Consider the following 19,492-nt stretch of genomic DNA (forward strand, 5'->3'; position numbering starts at 1 on the left):
GCGCAGAGACAGCACACTGATTTGTTAAATTCACTGTTCAATCAAGTACAAGGCTAACCTCATGAGGAATAAGGTGCATCACTTAAGAAATTATCACATAACTTGCTGATTTGGAGCATCCCTTGTTAGTATCAGAATCAGAGGTAAAGACTATAAAGAAAAGTGAAAGAAAAGGTGGGAAATTTTTATACTAAGGGGAGCAGTCCAGCCATGGGTGGATGGTTGGAGGCCAGTCAGCAGGAGGCTGATGTCCAAAGGCATGGCCAAGAGAAATTAGGAGCAGGGACATCTGGTATGCAGACTTAAGTTTTCCTTCTCAGTAGAGTAATCCTCTTATGCTCACCTCAAGCTTTATAATCATCTCTTCAACCAAGAAACCTTGCATTGGCAATGGCTTGCTGTTTGGAAATAAATCACCCCTTCTCCTTTGGGGCAACGCTGAGAAGGGCAGCAGACTCAGAAGCTGGACGAAGTAGCTCAAGATGAATGGATGGTCTGAATGGAAACAGGACAAACAGGAACCAGAGATATTTCTATGGTTTTCAGAAATAATCAAGGAGAAAAAGGATTCCTTTCCAAATACCAGGACGGGGGCTGGATTATTCTTATTCTGGTCATTAAGGAATGGGCGTTTCCAGAAGGGACAAGGCATGGATAAACTGATGGAATATAAACACACACACACTTACTCGTACTTACAGAAACCAACCAAAATGTCATCCCTAGATGGCAGGATTATGGGAATTCTTTTCTTCTTTAGATTTTTATTGTTTCCAGTAAAGACCATGGACGATTTTTACGATCTTAACATAGAAGAGGACTATTGGAAGAGGTCAGCACAGCACAGGTAATGGCACCTGGGCAGGAGGAGCCATAGGTCACTTGAGGCCAACAGAGAGTGCAGGTGACCAGTGCCTGGGCTCCTGGGGAAACAAAGACATCTGGAGCTGAGGTTCTAATTATAGGGCTCAAAACAAAAGTGGAAGAAGACAAATTTAGGAAACAGAAAGTGGATGCTCACCTGAGCCAGTAGGAAGGCACTGGCAAAGAGGAAAAATAGGGCTTGAAAATAGTATAAACAGTCACAAGGAAGTGACCTTGTGGCCTGTGAAGCCACTAGACAGATATATAAAGGGTTCTGGCCCAGAAGTCTCCACACCTGAGCATCTGTCCTCTGCACCTGCTCCTCTGACCTGATCCACCCTCAACCCACCAGAACCATGGGCTGCTGTGGCTGTTCCGGGGGCTGTGGCTCCAGCTGTGGGGGCTGTGGCTCCAGCTGTGGGGGCTGTGGCTCCAGCTGTGGGGGCTGCGGCTCCGGCTGTGGCTCCGGCTGCTGTGTGCCCGTCTGCTGCTGCAAGCCCGTGTGCTGCTGTGTGCCAGCCTGTTCCTGCTCCAGCTGTGGCTCCTGCGGGGGCTCCAAGGGGGGCTGTGGCTCCTGTGGGGGCTCCAAGGGGGGCTGTGGCTCCTGTGGGGGCTGCAAGGGCAGCTGTGGCTCCTGTGGGGGCTGCAAGGGGGGCTGTGGCTCCTGTGGGGGCTGCAAAGGCGGCTGTGGCTCCTGTGGGGGTTGCAAGGGGGGCTGTGGCTCCTGTGGAGGTTGCAAGGGGGGCTGTGGCTCCTGTGGGGGTTGCAAGGGGGGCTGTGGCTCCTGTGGGGGTTGCAAGGGGGGCTGTGGCTCCTGTGGGGGTTGCAAGGGGGGCTGTGGCTCCTGTGGGGGTTGCAAGGGGGGCTGTGGCTCCTGTGGCTGCTCCCAGTCCAGCTGCTGCAAGCCTTGCTGCTCCCAGTCCAGCTGCTGCAAACCCTGCTGCTCCCAATCCTGCTGCTGTGTCCCCTGCTGCTCCCAGTCCAGCTGCTGCAAACCTTGCTGCTGCTCTTCAGGCTGTGGGTCATCCTGCTGCCAGTCCTGCTGCTGTGTCCCCGTTTGCTGCTCCCAGTCCAGCTGCTGCAAGCCCTGCTGCTCCCAGTCCAGCTGCTGTGTCCCCGTCTGCTGTCAGTGCAAGATCTAAAGCTCTGAACCCAAACCTTGGGTTTCTTTCTCAATATTTGGTGAAACCTATATTCTTGATGCATCCACAACCTTCTCCTACTTTTCATTCCTACACATACCTCCTTCCTTGACTCATCTCCACCTCTGAGATCTGTCTTTAACCTCATCACTCAGAAATATTTTCTGTAGATGCCTCTGCTTAGAAGCAGGTGCCAGCTGACGCTACAATCAGCCCTTCCAACTTGGGTGGGAGCTGGCTGAGAAGCAAAGTCAGGTCCAGGTTTCTGAGTGAAAATTGAGACTGCTTTAATCTGGCTTCTTAGCCGTAAGGATGCTGGATCCTACTGGGCCACTTTCTGCTCACCTGTAACTCTCCTCTCCCTACAAGAACTTCCTTCTTTCCTGTTGCCTCTAACTCCACTTGTTTAAAACAATAACAATTGTATTTCCCTTTAATAAAATTTATCTTGTCTGTAAGCCAACTGTACACTTGGTGCGATTTTTTTCTTTTCAAACTTTTTCCCATATGGTGACAAATTAGCAACATCCTTGTAAATGGGCTTTTGGATCCACCAACTCTGTTGGCACATTCACAAAGAACCATCCACTGACTCCTATGTTCCCAATGGACACCAAACATTTTCACCCTCTCCGCTCCAAGGATAAGAGGGCTCAGCCCCAGCAAAGTGGGCGAGGGAGTCGGCCATGGGAGGTAGAGATGGGCAGCAGGTGCTGAGTGCTGACAACCATCTGAGCAGGGACTAGGCGTGTGCATCCATGTGAGTAAGAGATGGATGACCTTCCCTATCCCCTCACCACCCAGGTCCTATAGAGAACGCTGGTCCTTGGGAAGACCCCAGAACAGGCCAAGTTCAGGGAGAGGAAACATAAGCATCAGGATGTACCTTCCATGTGAGCTACAGTCCACCTTCGATTCAAATACAAAATTAGGATTCTAGACTTCAAACTGGAGTTACCAGAAAGCTACAGCCCTGCTCACAGCACCATGAGACAACAGTCTCCCCCAGGAGAGGCAAGATCATCTTGGCACTTGGGGGAACACAAGGTTGTTTCACACTGACATGCGTGTTGAGACTATCCTCGGAACAGGGAACACAGGCACTGTTTTAGAAACTATACCTTTTCCAGGGAGGAGGGGACAAACGTTACATGAGGATGTTCCTCAGCCAAATAAACACTGCATGAAAACACAGAGACACTGTGAGCAGCGAATCCCAATACAATGTCCAGGAAAACCTAAATGGCTGCAGGTGATGGGCTGAAGAAATCCAGCATGCCCCTGAAGAAAGGATCCTTGAGATAAAAGAGATAAGATGTAAGAGAAAAAGACCAGTTAATCCAGAAATAAAATATCAGACTTTTTCCAAGCATAGTTAGGAGGCAGGAGAGGGCAGAAAGCTGTGCCAGACATCTCCTCTCACCAGGGAACGGGGTTATTGTTTGTTTTGTGACGTCAGAAGAAAATACGGCTTAAGGAATTTGGGTCAAAATCTCAGTAGGGGAATTTTAGAAAGGTGGACGCCCTGGGGGCTCATCTGTATATTCCTACATCCCCACATAAAAACAGACCAGGCAGCTAGACAGGAAAACCAAAATTCCGTGGCTGAAATTTATAACAAGATCAGGTGAACTCCAAGGTACAAATTCTCAAGAGCCACAAGTTCCCTGTGGTATCAGCATCTCTGCAGGAGAAAGCAAAAGGAAGCAAAGGGACATGTGAGAGAGCTGAAGGCAGGGCAGCCTCAGAAGAACCACTGGTCTATGTCAGAAAACATGGTGTGTGCCTGGAGTTTAGCATCTGAACCTGGAGGGCTTTCCCCACCGTGAAGGAAGGGGAGTGGCTTTAGGGGCCTTTAGTGAGTCCTTAGGGCAAGAGATGGGCAACAGAAAGAAACACGACCTGACAGACCAACAAGTAGCCTGCCATTTCAAAACAAGCTAATAAACAACCAGAGGAACATAAACAATACAAAGGAACAACATAAGACAGAACACCAAGTTTGGAGGAGGGGAAACCCCTCATGGGAAAATGAGAGATAGAAGGAAAATCACTCCAGAAATCAAGACTAAAATGAAGGAAACACAGCAAACAAAAAAAACACATTTTAAGGTCAAAATGAATGAGATAAAAAGGATTCAAGAGAAAGTGATGAATATTGAACACAGGCAAAGAAGATCCCAAGTGTTAAGCATGGTCCTTGGGGAGAAAGGAAGCTGTGTGGGACAGTCACACGATGAAATCAACCTGAAAAGGCATGAGGAAGGAGAGGAGAGAAAGACTGATAGGCTGAATCTATATTAAATACAAAATAAGAGGCAGGTTTAAAACCAAATGTGTCAGAAATTACACTAAGTAGAAATGGACAAAAATATGCTACCTTAAATACAAAGATTGCTGGAGTAGATTTGCTTTTAATCTAATTTCATACCAATTCAAAAGCCACATTTAACCAAAGTATAGAGAAAGGTTAAAAATTTAAAAATGGGGAAAGATACGCATGCAAACAAAGCTCTGTCAATAGCAGGCCAAACAGAAACAAAAAACCCCAAAGAGTTACTGGAGAAGACGAGTATCGCTTCCATAAACTAAGAGTTCTCACCACTTAAAATTTGCGTGTGCAGAACGAAACAGCCTAAAAAAAGGAAGCAAAGCAGAATGGGACAAACTATGGAATGAAGTGGACCAAACCATAATCAGAGTGGAAGACTCTGAGGTTCCTTCTCCGTATTTTATACACAAGCGACAAGAAACATGGGGCAGATGTGGGGGATCTGAGCCCCTAAGTTAACAAACTGACCCAATAGGATTCATGGCAAGTGTTGTGCCACCCACTATACAATTCCACTCTTCTAAGTGCATGTAGAGCAGTCACAAAAATGAACGAAGCCTTGCCATGAAGCCTCAGCATGCACAGTGAATTCTATAAGTCACGTCACCAGCTAATGGGTCCTCCCTGTTTATTACCTTTTCTCCTTCATCCTCAGGCCAACCCCACCACCCTCCACAGACACCTGTCCCCACACCCTTCTCTACCACCTTCTGGAAATGTGTTTCCACATGTGGGCATACAGTCATGACAAGTAGTATTTTCCTAGAATGGGTGTTTATTTTTATTCATGGGGGGTTTAAAGCTTGTTCTATTTCTCAGTTGTTTTTTTTTTTTTAAGCAAATCTGAGATTGATTTGTTTTGCTACTTAAAAATACAATAAATTATTTCTGGCCACTAAATGGTATTCCGTTGTATACATAGACCATGTTGTGAGAGTTCAGTGCCCTTTTGGGAGCTCTTTGCTGAGACAATACACTGTAATTAATATCCTTCTTCCTTAGCATCTGTATGAGTGTTTCTCTGGATAGAATCTGCATGTCAAAGGTACGCATGTACTCCACTCACTAAATCCCACCAGGCTGTATGAGCATTCTTCTGGGGTACATACAGGGGGACAATCTACTTGTCACAAGGAAGAGATAATACCCCCGTATCAAAAATGCTGACAGAGTTCTCCCTCTCTTCAAAAACACAGTGGTATTTTGTTTTAATTTGGTTTCCTCTGGGGGCACATGGGTGGCTCCATCAGTTAAGTGTCTGCTTTCAGCTCAGGTCATGAGCCCGCAGTCCTAGGATGGAGTTTGTGTTGATCTCCCGGCTCAGCAGGGCATCCGCTTCTCCCTGTCCCTCTGCCATTCCCCCCACTTGTGCTCTCTGGCTCCCGTTCTCTGGCTCTCTCTCTCTTTCTGTGTCAAATAAATAAGTAAAACTCAAAATAATAATAACAACAACAACTTGCTTTCCTCTGATGAAAATCAGGGTGACCGTCTCTTTGTGTTCTTATTGGCCACGTGTGAACGCTCACTTCCCAGTCTCTGTCCATTCCCTGGTGGCTTGCAGTTCCTAGTACAGTCTAGACATTAACCCCTTAGTGATTATAAGCAGCAAGTGTCTTCCCCTGAAAGTCCAACCATCTTTTTATGTTGTTCCACAGTGACTGCCACTGAACACAAATGTATATAATTCTGATGCAGTTAAATCCACCATTTTCCTAACTATTACTTATGCTCTGGGATCATATTTAAGAATTCCTTTCCTACCCTGAGCATAATAACCATAACCTCCAACAGATACTATCTCCTACACTTTGTATTTTCTCCTTCGCTTTTACATATACTTTAAGACCTTAAATCCATCTGTATTTTGGGGGGTGCGGCATTACCATCTAATTTTAATTTTCTTTTTTTTTAAGATTTTATTTATTTATTTAACAGACAGAGATCACAAGTAGGCAGAGAGGCAGGCAGAGAGAGAGAGAGTGGAGGAAACAAGCTTCCCGCTGAGCAGAACTCTGGGATCATGGCCTGAGCCAAAGGCAGAGGCTTTAACCCACTGAGCCACCCAGGCGCCCCTAATTTTAACTATCTGTATAGAGTGAGCCACCTTCCCCATTCAATTTCCTCATTCAAAAGTAGAGTTCCCAAATACATGGGTCTTTTATGGGTTCTTGTTCTGTATCTTCATCTATTTATCTGTTCCTATGTTAGCAGCAAACTTTTATTAGACAAGAATTTATTCTATATTTATTTTATATTTAATAATATATGGCAAATATTTTGCTTATTATTCACAATTGCCTCAGTTATTCATGAACTTTGCACATAAATTTTAGATCTGTGGGAGAAATTCCAAAATTAAATCCTGTGGAATTCCAACTAAAATTGCACGGAATACATGGATTAACACGGGAGAAATTAATGTTTTATAATGCTGTCTGTCTATCCACGAACATGGTATACTTCTCCATTTATCCAATTCTTTATGGCTCAGAAGAAAGAAAGAAAGAAAGAAAGAAAGAGAGAAAGAAAGAGAGGGAGAGATGGAAAGAGGGGTGGGAAGGAAGGAAGAAAGAAAAAGATTTTTAGGGGCGCCTGGGTGGCTCAGTGGGTTAAAGCCTCTGCCTTTGGCTCAGGTCATGATCTCAGGGTCCTGGGATCGAGCCCCGCATCGGGCTCTCTGCTTAGCAGGGAGCCTGCTTCCTTCTCTCTCTCTCTGCCTCTCTGCCTACTTGTGATCTCTGCCTGTCAAATAAATAAATAAAATCTTCAAAAAAAAAAAAAAAGAAAAAAAAATTTTTACAGTTTCCCCACAGAAGTCTCAGGCATTCTTTATCAATTAGTTCTTAGATATGTAACATTTTGTTCACACTTTAAATAACTTATTTCCCACTAGATTTTCTCATTATTTGTGGTGAATAAGAATATGAGATTAATTCACAATAACACACTGGCATGCACTGAAGTGGACAATGGTGAGCATGGGTGGGGAACAGGGACTCCCACCCATGCTCAGGGTGAAGAGCAGCCCAGCCCAAGCCCCTCCACTCCAAAGTGCAGGAGGGCTTTTAGGCAGGAAAGTGGCATAAGCTGTCAAATTGCAAAAGAAAGGAAACAAAAGGTCCAACAATGGGTAAAGGGAGGAATCGATGGTTGTAGCTTCAGGAAGAAAATAGGTTAACTAGAGCCGTACAAACCACCTAGAGAAATCTCTTTACTACAACCACTGCATTTTGCAAAAGCAGTTTTCAGGAGAAAAGTAGTGCATTACCACTTACTATACTAAGTTTAAAGCCTGCAAAATAATGTTTAAAGAACACACGTAATATGTTTATTAAGCATGTAAAGACCACATGGGACTAACACTTTCAAATTCAGGAACTTGTCTAGGGTGGGAGGGAAACAATGCGGGAAGAGGCATGGACAGGGATTCACCTATCTTCCTAATATTTTCATAACTCGGGCATTTTTACATGTTTTTTGATGTATTATTGCGTATACCCCTTGTACAGCTAAAATAAACCATTGTTGATCAAGTGAGACTCTGCAGTTAAAGGGAATGAGCTGAACCCTTGCAAGGGGTGGGGAACTCCTTCAAGTCTAGACATGGATTCTGTGAGGGGCTAGGTCCCAACGAGTAGCCCATAGCAGCTAATGGCACATAGACTTTACACCAGAGGCTGATGTCTAGAGGAAAACAGGAAGGGAGATCCTAAACATGGCACAAACAAGAACCAGGAAGTGACCATGTGGCCAGCATCACACCTCACACTGGGGCAGGTGTATATAAAGGGCTCCCGGCCCAGGAGGCCCCACACCTGAGCACTGTCCTCTGCACCTGCTCCTCTGACCTGCTCCACCCTCAATCCACCAGAACCATGGGCTGCTGTGGTTGTTCCGGGGGCTGTGGCTCCAGCTGTGGGGGCTGTGGCTCCAGCTGTGGGGGCTGTGGCTCCAGCTGTGGGGGCTGTGGCTCTGGCTGTGGGGGCTGCGGCTCCGGCTGTGGGGGCTGCTGTGTGCCCGTGTGCTGCTGCAAGCCCGTGTGCTGCTGTGTGCCAGCCTGTTCCTGCTCCAGCTGTGGCTCCTGTGGGGGCTCCAAGGGGGGCTGTGGCTCCTGTGGGGGCTGCAAGGGGGGCTGTGGCTCCTGTGGGGGCTCCAAGGGGGGCTGTGGCTCCTGTGGGGGCTCCAAGGGGGGCTGTGGCTCCTGTGGGGGCTCCAAGGGGGGCTGTGGCTCCTGTGGGGGCTCCAAGGGGGGCTGTGGTTCCAGCTGTGGGGGCTGTGGCTCTGGTTGCTGTGTCCCCGTCTGCTGCTGCAAGCCCGTGTGCTGCTGTGTGCCAGCCTGTTCCTGCTCCAGCTGTGGCTCATGTGGGTGCTCCAAAGGGGGTTGTGGCTCCTGTGGCTCCTGTGGCTGCTCCCAGTCCAGCTGCTGCAAGCCCTGCTGCTCCCAGTCCAGCTGCTGTGTCCCCTGCTGCTCCCAGTCCAGCTGCTGCAAGCCCTGCTGCTCCCAGTCCAGCTGCTGCAAACCCTGCTGCTCCCAGTCCAGCTGCTGCAAGCCCTGCTGCTCCCAGTCCAGCTGCTGCAAGCCCTGCTGCTCCCAGTCCAGCTGCTGTGTCCCTGTTTGCTGCCAGTGCAAGATCTGATTTTCCATTTTCACAGGGACTCTTACCAAAGGCAGGGCCATCCCGGGTCAGAGTCATGGATTCCAGCACAGCCATATCTGCCTTTTCCCTGAATGCCTGATCCAGACTCTCCTCCAACCCAGTACTCTGTCATCCACCCTCCTCCCTTGCCCACTGTGAGCATTTCTCTTTGATTTCCTCCAAGGAAATACAGTGGACACTTGTATCCAAGAATGACTTCCAAGACTTCCCCTTTCCCAGAACCTGGAGCCCTTCCCCAGGCACCTGCAGAAGTGGCGCACCCCAAGCCCTGCCTGCCCAGCACCTTCTGCAGCAAGAACGTCCAAGCAGGGCCAGCACAAGGGTTCCTCAGCTCTGCTCGGTCTGCAGGCACCAATTTCTCAGCTATCTGTCTTTGAAGCATCTAATAAAGCCATTGTCCCCGAACCCCACCACTGTGTCAATGTGTGTATGTTTCCATCTCTCTGGTGGGAGGGGGAGTTGAACTGGAATAACATGTCTGCCCATGCTCAGTTCCTGGACCTGCTCACAGGCCCCCTGTCCTAGGCTCCCAGAGTGCCCTTGGCAAATGTTGATCTGCTCCCCATCTGCAAACACTCGGGGTGTTTCCTACAGCTGACTAGCTGAGAAGCCTTGAATCAATCATTCTTCCCAGAACCTATTCCACACCTGTAAAATAGGTTGCTGACAAAGCGCCTTCCTCATAGTTCAGGCATGGTAAAGCAGCCATCTGAGATGGACTCCATCCTGATGGACAGCCGGCCTCCTCCGGGCTCCATGCTGAGGAGGTAGGCATGGCCCTGTTGTCTTTCCTAAAGCAATCTTACCAAAATGAAATCACCTCCAACTGTCTCCTGTGTGGATCTGGCAGTGTGCTACACACCAAATGCTTGCAGCAGTCCCGGCCTACAGATGTAAAATGAAGCACAAAGAGACTACGTGCAATAAGGAGCCCAGCGCCATCATTGACGTTGGACCACTGACAGTTTTCAGGGGCTCCCCACAGCCAGGCAGCCAATGAGAAAGCCCACTGCCACTGGCAGGGATGTTCAAACCATTCAATCTCTAGCCTGTATGGGAACCCTAAGCCTACACCCACCCCTAACCATGAGAAAAACAAAAGCACATTCCTCTCCTCACTCGTCATTCCAAACCAGCTTGGGTGTCTGCCCTGCTCACCCAGAGTCTACGTAAGTAATAAACCTTTTCCTACCCTCTTGGTGTATGCACAGTGTCATCGGTCTCATATCTGCACCACTTTGGGGCAGAGACTTGATCCTTCCCCCATGAGGCAACCACAAGATAGTAACACCTTGTCCATACTTCAAATGTAGAGAGCTACAGAGCCAGGACTGAAAACCAAATAGTCCGTTTCTCAGTCCACCCTCCTAACCCCTCAACTATGAAGGTTTATGATGATGCATAAAAGCTTTCCACTTCTAGAGGGAATGTAGTATTTATGGAAGGTTGACAATCCTATTGCAGCAACTAGGAAAGGCCAAACTAGTTTCAAAACCCATAGAGTAAAAGATGCTAGCAAATTGTATGTGGTGTGTATTTTATCACAATTTGTAAAAAGTGGAACACATATATAATATTAGGGCACTGTAGAATCAGGGAGGACCAGAAAAAAGTAAGTCTCACCAGGGAAAGCTCTCTGAGATGAACTGAGGATCAACCACCACATGTTCTACCATTGGGGAATTAGCCACTTCCGGGTGTGGGCTGATCATCAGATGTGATCCAGACGGAGGGGCTCTACAGGGAGAAAGAAAACCCACAGAACTTGCCATCGCCGCCAGGGCTGGTGTAGAAAATTGGGACATTTGCTAAATCCAGGGCTATGAGAGCCACAAAACTTTACCTGAGGCTTCTACAGGTGAAGTGAAATGTCCTGAACCTCATTGTACTTAGCACACAATGTCCTTCTAGAGAAAAACGTTTCTGCCTCAGACACAAGACACATGTCCCATAAGACATTTTCCAAATATTGAAGTTGACTGAGAAGAAAATTAAAGAGCTAAGTTGAAAATATTTGAGGAAAAGTACAGAGGTCCCCACAGCCTTGCAGCCCTGAGGAGATAGAGAGGACCCAGGCTGTTCACCAGACACCAGAAGAGCCACACCTAGAAGGCTCACAAGCACAGTGAGCCCAAACCCAGCCCAGTCTCTACTGGATTGGAGTGTTCAGCTTCTTGCCTTACCAGGATAAGAGAGGAAAGGCCAAGTGCCCCATTAGACGGTATCAACTAGATCCTCCCTAGCCCTCTTATACAAATATCCAGCACACACTCAAAAAGTCTGGATGGAGGAAGTGGCAGGAAAATGTGATCGATAATGGAGAGGAAAATGAACAACAGAAGCAGGCCCACAGATAAACCATATACTGGAGTAAGCAAACATAAATTTAAAATAGCTATGATAAATCTGTCAAACGAAATAAAGGAAAAGGTAAGCAAAATGGATGAAAAGATTATCTTTTTTAGCAAAGAATTAGAATATATTTTAAAACGTTAAATGGAAGAACATCCTTATACTGAAAAATGCAGTATCTGAACTACCTAAAACTAATGACTCATTGGATGGGTTGGACAACAGAAACCATGTTTAGAGAACACAAATATACACCAATGGGAAATACCCTGACTGAAGCAAAGAGAGAATAAATACAGAGAATAAAAAGAGTACAAAACATGAGACATAGGGAACCGCTTAAAACCTGCTTTGGACTCCCAGAAGGAGAGCAAGAAATAATAGAGTGAAGGCCGTACAAAGAGAACATGATATAATATTTACCCAGAATTGTTGAAAACCATGAATCTACAGATCTAAGAAGTTGGGCAAACTCACGGCAGAATGAATAAATAGAAAACCACATGGAGGCATACCATGGGAAATCTTCCAAGCACCAAAGATCAAGAGAAAACTATTAGAGCAACAGGAGAAAAAGAACAGGTTATCTTTGGAGGAACAACCATAAGTGTGATGGCTGATTTTTAAATAGAAGTGATAGAAGCCAGAAGACATGGAATGGCAGAAAGAAAAAAATACCCGCCAACCTAGAATTTTACATCTAACGAAAATAATCTTCAAAATGCAACTGAAATAGAGTTGTTTTCAGATGAGAGACATTATCACCAAAAGATCTATACCACAGGAAATAAGAGAGAAATTTCTTCAGGCTGGAGGAAAAGAACCCCCTAGTGAAGCATGGGACTTCAGGAATGAGAAGAGAGCATTGGAAACTGCAAATATGTGGGTAAGTACAAAAGAAAATTAACTGCTTAAAACACCATATTAATGTCCTGTAAGATATTTAACATTTTTGGAAGTAAAATATAGGGGATAAATGGAATTAAACAGATTCACGGTTCTTGCCTTGTTCAGAAGTCATAAGACTACGAATTGGTAGTTTATTATAATAAGTCAAGGACATGGGGGCACCTGGGTGGCTCAGTGGGTTAAAGCCTCTGCCTTCGGCTCAGGGCATGATCCCAGGGTCCTTGGATCGAGCCCCGCATCGGGCTCTCTGCTCAGCGGGGAGCCTGCTCCCCCAACCCACCTGCCTCTCTGCCTACTTGTGATCTCCGTCTGTCAAATAAATAAATAAAATCTTTAAAAAACATAAGTCAAGGGCACGAAATATCATCTCTAGGATAACCACTAAAGACTAGTACAGGAATATAGAACTCAACGGATGGCTAATAGAGAAATTGAATGAATAAAGTCCAAAAGAAAGCAAAAAAGAAGCAAGAAAGAAACAAAGAAGAGGTGGAAGAAATGGATACTTAACCAGCTGCTAATAAACATGAGCAGAGTCCATGGTCAGAGGCTGAGGGACACCCAAGTAGGGCCATGAGTGTCGCTGGCTCTCCTATAGCACAGGGCCCGGGAGAGCTCCCGGTCTCCAAGGAGAGAGCATAGCTGCACCCTTTACTGACAGCCACAACCATCCCTGAGGGCAATGACCCCCACGAAGTCCTGAGACACAGACCTACAGAGAGCAGGAGAGGAGCCAGCAAGCCCTCTGGGTCACAGGCCAGGGAACAGAGATGGTCTGGATGCCCAGGGACTGGCAAAGGTCATGCCCTCCCAGGTGTTGGCCACAAGCAGGCATCACCCACAATCCACTCTGCAGACTTGCGATTTGCATTTCTGTTTAATGCTCACAGTAGGGCCAACCCAGAGAGATAGCCTCAAGACTGATAAAATCCCACAGACGCCATGGGGGGAGCCATCCCAAGCCTGAGCGCTGAGGCTGCTCACGATGGGCCATCTTGGCCACAGACAGGTATCCCGAGGGCAAGCTGTTCACCTGACAAAGACCGATGAACCATTAAGAGCATCCCACCTTGTCAGCCCCAGAGGTCCTGAGCCCTGGGAGGCTGTGAAGATTTAGGGCCTAAAATGTCCTGGATAAAGATAGGTGTCCCCTGCCCCAAACCACGCAGTCTCCTTAGTGTTACACAAACTGTGGACAGGAGCACGAATACACCTCCAAGGGACCTAGCCATGGCCGTACCACACGGTAGAGGCAGTGATTCAAAGAACAGGTCCCCAGAGAGCAAATACATGAGGCACCCAGAAATGTGGGCCACGTGCGGAGCCATGGGAGGCCCCAAGGGGGCATCAGGCACCTTTCAAACCAAAAGGGCTGCCTCAAAGCAAGATCCTCACGGAGGTCAGGCGCCCTCTGCCCAAGGAACTGAGAGCCAGTGTTTGCCTGAGAACAGATCCCTCTGTGGGCACCCCCACTCCCAGACTCATAGCCCTGTGTCCTCATTCGATGGTCTGCAGGGGAAGGGGATGGGTGTGGGGCTGAGGTCTCTCTGCCGCAGGGAGACGAAGGTCTCGTGGCTGGGCAAGTGTACAGTGGGCCAGACGCTGCAGATCTCCGTGTCTGTGTCAAATATGATGGCCAGGGGAGTCACCCAGTGGTGGTGGAGGGAGCCTCCCGGAGGACAGCTTTGTGGCCAGGGGCGGAGAACGGCTCATTCCGATTGGAAAACTAGTCTCCTTAAAGTTGGTTAACAGGATGGTTACAGGACCCCGCTTGTTAACAACCCTCCCCCCAGTGTCCGCTGGCTCCTCACCAGCCTGGTCCCTCGCCTCGCTTCCAGACAGGGCCAGCCCCAGGTCTGACCTTCAGCAACAGGAGCCCCAGGAGACTCTACACGCTGCTCCAACTTTACTGGACCCACAAAGCTCCGGGCCCTCCAGTGGCCTCCTAAAAGAGCTGATTTCACACCCAGTGCAAGTTCAGGGAAGTCGGTTCCCCGTGAAGTGAGCTCTCATCTACGAGAACAGAAAACAGGAGGATAAAGTGGTCTCCCTTCTGCCTGCATGAAGATGCCCTGAGATGCGGTGTCTCCATGAGGCCTCCCGGGGATGGCCTGCGTAGACAAGCAACCTGCGGTACACAAACCGCCACCGCACTCCGGCCTCCTTTGTGGCAACCCTTCAACAGCCGTGCCGGCACTAAGCTTTGCCTCTGGCTGCTTTGCAGGCAGCTCAGGCTGAGACTCTTACCGTCCCCAGGGACATCTGACATTATGATGGAGGGGCACTAGCCAATGCAACGTGACAAGGAAAAGAAATGGGTGACGTCGGCCTCGGAAAGAAACAAGTGTGGGGCCCACAGATGTGTGATGGTCTACTTGGAAAGTCCACGTGAGTTGACAGGTAATCTGGTGGATTAATGGATAATCTGAGGGAATTCAGGAAGGCTGGATCAGAGCCGTCGAGCAAGTGACAACGCATCGGAAACGAGGATTTTACCGACAGCCCTTCCCGACAGCAACAGAAATCACAAGGCAAGTAGGAGTGTATCTCACAGGCATGGGACATTTAAAAGCCAAACCTGTGTGTGGCTGAGAGGAGCCAACAGTGTTCTCCAAATTAAGCTATCAGTTCAATGCAGCTGCGGCCACAACGCCAAATGTTGACGGGGTCATTAAAAAACGGAGCGTTCACAACCCACCGGCGGGCGATTATTGTATTCCCGCTTTGAGAGCAGTTCAGCAACGTCCGGAAAGCTAAAGGCAAGCGTAGCCTGTAACCCGATGACCGCACTTCTGGGCACACACCTCAGAGAGATCCGGCCCAAAAGCCCTGGGACAGAATCTCTCAAAGATTGATCTACGAACGGCAGTTTCTTGTAAGTCAAAGCTGCACCTACCGTGTGACCCAGCGGCCACACGCCTGCGTACTTACTCTGGAGACATGAAAACTTCTATTAGCCCAAAACCTGCACAGGGATGTTTGTAACAGCTTTATTCATAATCTCCAAAAATTGAAAATACCCACAGTGCCTCTCAGCAAGTCCTGGGTACGCTCTGTTTCTAAATTCGCCACCATTTACTTCCCAGCAGTAAAAAGGACCGAGCTACGGACACACCCACAACTTGGATGAGACCGAAGCCTCGGGGTGCCCGAAGTTTAGATGCGGCGCGACTCGGTCCCTCTGATGCTTCTCAGAAGGATGGAACAATATCGATGGAGACAGACCAGGGGCTGCCAAGGGGCAGGAGGGGGAGGAGGGTGTCCCCACAAAGAAATAGCATGAGGGACAGTCTTCGGGTGACAGAGCAGTCCTGTACCCTGATTATGAGGATGGGCTTGAATCTAAGTAGGTGTCAAAACCCAAAAGAGTCAAGTTGGCTGAGATGGTGAGAAACTGGAACCCTTGGGCCTTGTTGGTGGAAATTGAAAACAGAGCAGCTGCTGTGGGAGACGGTCGGATGGTTTCTGAGTTGTTAAACATGTACATCACAGGGTCTGGTCATTCCACATCAGGGTATATCCCCCAAAGAGTGGAAAGCAGAGCCTCATACAGATACTGGTTCACTGGGGCGCCTGGGGGGCTCAATTGTTAAGCCTCTGCCTTCGGCTCAGGTCCCGATCTCAGGGTTCTAGGATCGAGCCCTGCGTCTGGCTCCCTGCTCAGTGGAGAGTCTGCCTCTCCCTCTCCCTCTGCCTCTCCCTCTGCCCCCCACCCCGCTCCGGCTATCCCTCTCTCTCACTTGCTCTCGCTCTATCTCAAGTAAATAAACACAATCTCTAAAAATAAATACTGGTACACAGATTTTCACGGCGGCATTATTCACAGTAGACAAAGGTGGACACAACCCAAGAAAGAGTCCGTGGACAGAGGAATGGATACGCAAAATCTGGAATACTATTCCGCCTTAAAGAAGAAGGAGATTTCATTTTTTTTTCTGACACCCGCGACGGCACAGACGAACCTGGAGGACGCGACGCTCAGTGTAAGAAACCAGACACGAAGGACCCATCCTGCAGGATTCCACGCATGAATCCGGGAGGAGTCGAATTCATAGACTTAGAAAGTTGAATGGTGGGGGCCAGGGGCTGGGGCAGGGACAACGGGGTTTAGCATTTAACGGGGACAGAGTTTCAGTTTGGCAAGACCACGAAGTCTGGAAAGGGTTGCTGGCGATGGTTCCACAGGGTGTGAGGGCAGCTCGCCCCTGAGCCGTACACTTAAAAATGGCTAAAATGCAACTTTTCTATTATGCGTATCTTATCACAATAAAAAAGTCAATGACTCAGGGTTACTACACGGTAATTTGAAAAATTAAATAAAATGACGCAAAAAAGGAAAAACCAGAAACTGAATGTGCATACAGATCCTCTGAATTTGTTACAACACAGAGTCTGGCTTAGCAGACTTGGGTGGGGGCCGGGAGTCCGGGTTCCTAACACAGTCGCGGGTGGTGCGGACACAAGCTGCTGGGGACGACCGTGACTTACACAGTGCTAGTGACCGGAATGTTCGTTGCAACACTGCTGCGTGTCGAAAAACCTGCAAGCAAGCTACGTGTCCATCGGTAGAGGAATGGCTAAGTGAGGGTCTGCTCATTCAGCGCCCACCCGGCCGGCAGCTCACGTGCATGGCGTAGGCTCGCCCGCATCAACCAGGATAAACAGGCCGGAACGTGGGCGGAAAAAGTGAATCGAAGGACTGATGTTGTGCTGTGACACTTATCCATGAATATTGAAAAGCACAAAAGATCCGATCGTGGGCTGTGTGCAAGACCGTTCGCTGATACAGACAGAGGCCAGAACACAGCCGGCACCCTGAACGTGGGCTCTGGACGGGCCAGGACAGACCTGGGGAGCCCCCAGGATGCGGACTGTTGTTTTTCTAACCTGAATCAAAACCGGAAAACTGCTGACATGGTCGGGTCCAGGAGCTAGATGTTTGTTACAGCATCCTCCGTGTTTCTCAGGGTGTTTTGGCTTTTTTCTAGATCATGATTAAAACCCAGGAAAGAAAATCATCTTTAATGTGTTATGAGAAACAGAGAAGGTGCTGCCCATTGTGCTGGTCCTTTAATAGCCAAAATATGGAGATAATCTTCCATATAACTCCAGAAAATTCCTTCAAATATCAATGGACGTGCCTAAAATGCGACACCACCTGGACACGTGTCACCTGGTGGTGGCAAAGCAGGTCCCTAGATCAACCCGAAAAGCACTTCCTGCAACTGAAGAAACGGGCGACCCTGTCTGCAGAGTTCGAAGTTCGAAGTTCGGGGACAGGCAGCGCTGACTGCTAGGTCAGAAGATGAGGGACAGCTGGCTGGGAGGGGGTTAGGGAACTTCCCGGGGTGAGGGGAACGTTGTAGCCCTCACGAGGGTGGTGGTAACGGGGCACACAGTTGTCCGAGCCCACCTCCTTGGACAAGGGCGATGGGCATTTTATTGTTAACAATGACGACTTTAAAAAAAAAAAAAAAAGAGTCAGGTCGTGGGAAGAGCAAGGCCATGGATACGCGCTTAGCGGGAGTCTTCGGTGGAAACGCTGAGTTGCACATGAGCATGAAAAAGCGGACCCCACTCGCTTCTGGCGCGGAGAGACCGTGGTAAGGAAAGCCCGCCCTGGGCACCGTCCCCGAGGCTGGTCGCGCGCGGCCGGGCGGCAGAGGGCGCGCACGGACCGACCTTCCAGCTGCGCCCGCACCTGCCGGACTCCCGCACGCGCCGCGGGGGCGGACGCGACCCGCCCAGCTCGGGGTGCTGCTCCACAGCTGGGAGCGCGGACCCCCGGAGCCGCGATCACCCAGCGGGCAGCCGTCCTTGGACCTGGCCCCGCATGACACGGGGGCCACTGGCTGGGGAGCTGGAGAGCCCGTGAGGGGTTCCCTTCCACGCACCACCCGGGGCTCCGACCGCAGCCCTCCCCAAGTCGCCCCCGCCCCTCCACGTTGCGCCCCTTGGAGCAGGAGTCTCAGCGTCCTGGAGGAGAGCCAGGGGAAGGAATTTAGCCCCGGGACTCGGAAGAACCTAGGACAGAGCTAGTGGCCTTGGAAAACCACAGTACCTGCCTAACCCTGGCCCCACCGCAGGAAAACTCCAGGTTGTAAGTGCTCATTCCCAGGAGAAGTGACAGGATCATAAAATAATTGTGGCCCAAACACGGCTCCCTGGCCAGGCAGAGCCCCAGAAAGCTGCAGGCCACCCCCACCCATTCACCTACTCTGGCTTCCAGAAGGAAGAGAGGCCACCATCGCCTGCCCCTCCGTTTACTGCCATCTGCTCAGGCTCAGAGAGGAGCTGCCCAGGGCCCCGCCGGCCTTCTTTGGGGCAACAGGCACTCCCAGGCCACCTGCGGGCCCTGGCCATCTCTGAGCTGAGCAGAAGAGGAACCACTTGGACACCGTCCACCTCCCTCCTTTCCTGGGCTCATCCTGGGCCTGGACAGGGAGCAAGTCCAGCTCCTTCAGCTGAAGACTGACAACCTCCCAACTTCTGTCAATCCCAGGCCCTCTGGCCCTGTCTCTGCTCCCCAAAGGTCGTGTGTGTTCCCTGCAGCCACCTGGCCCCATCTGAGGCGCAGCCAGAATCCTCCTGTCCCTTCCGAGGGCACACCACTTTTCAGACAGGAGTGGGCCAAACGCAGCGAGGCCCCACTGCATGCCCCCACCCAGCACTGACCTGGACACGCATCTCTCGAGCTCAGGGTCTGCCCCGGCCAGGACCTCTCCTCCGCAGGGCCCTCTTCCTCCAGGCTCCAGCTAGGGACAGAGAAAGAGGAAGGACCTGAACCCAGCCCCAGCCCCAGCCCCCAAATAGCCCCTGGGTTCCCAGCGCTTCCTTCCAGGACAGGCCTGTTTGTCTGTGACTTTGGCTCTGTGCCAGGAACACCCCCCCCCCCCCGCACCCCATATACAAAGATCCTGACATTCTTCCAGCCAGCAAGGAAGGAGGCCCCAGGCATTTCCTAAACACCTCCTCTGCGAAGCTTGGAGGTCACAGGTGACAGTGCCTGCTCTCCAGAACTGAGGACCAGAAAGGGGCCCCCAGAACCCCAGCCAGTGCCCGCCTGCAGCCCAGTGCCCTCCCGCAGGCCCACACAGAGCTCTGGGGTCCTGAGTGTGCCTTTTCTCCGACTCCTCATTCAACCAGGGATAGCTAAGAGTTGCCTCCCAGCTCCCTCCTTCCAAGGGAAGGGGCTGCACTCCCTGGGGGCCGAAGCCTTCTAGGAGCCCCAAGGA

General features: G+C 49.8%; 1 protein-coding gene and 1 pseudogene across 1 annotated transcript; both read right to left on the reverse strand.

The window, feature by feature from the left end:
• Nucleotides 1-794: 794 nt before the first annotated feature.
• On the reverse strand, nt 795-4,987 carry LOC116599993 (CLK4-associating serine/arginine rich protein-like). Its single transcript, XM_032359925.1, has 5 exons — nt 4,974-4,987; nt 4,717-4,726; nt 1,718-2,022; nt 1,022-1,477; nt 795-923 (listed from the first exon to the last, which is right to left on the reverse strand). Exons 1-4 carry the CDS (start codon nt 4,985-4,987, stop codon nt 1,117-1,119), a joined length of 690 nt encoding a protein of 229 aa, XP_032215816.1. The 3' UTR covers nt 795-923; nt 1,022-1,116.
• Nucleotides 4,988-7,958: 2,971 nt separating this feature from the next.
• On the reverse strand, nt 7,959-8,982 carry LOC116599994 (annotated as a pseudogene).
• Between the last annotated feature and the right edge of the window lie 10,510 nt (nt 8,983-19,492).

This window comes from Mustela erminea, chromosome 9 (assembly GCF_009829155.1).
Source record: "Mustela erminea isolate mMusErm1 chromosome 9, mMusErm1.Pri, whole genome shotgun sequence".
NCBI classification, from domain to species: Eukaryota; Metazoa; Chordata; class Mammalia; order Carnivora; family Mustelidae; genus Mustela; species Mustela erminea.

What these genes read in the sequence shown, in the direction of transcription:
- LOC116599993 (XM_032359925.1), bottom strand. An exon ending in AGCCACAGCCCCCCTTGCAA is followed by an intron (nt 1,478 to 1,717) that starts CCCCCACAGGAG and finishes CTGCCCTTGCAG; the next exon opens with CCCCCACAGGAGCCACAGCC.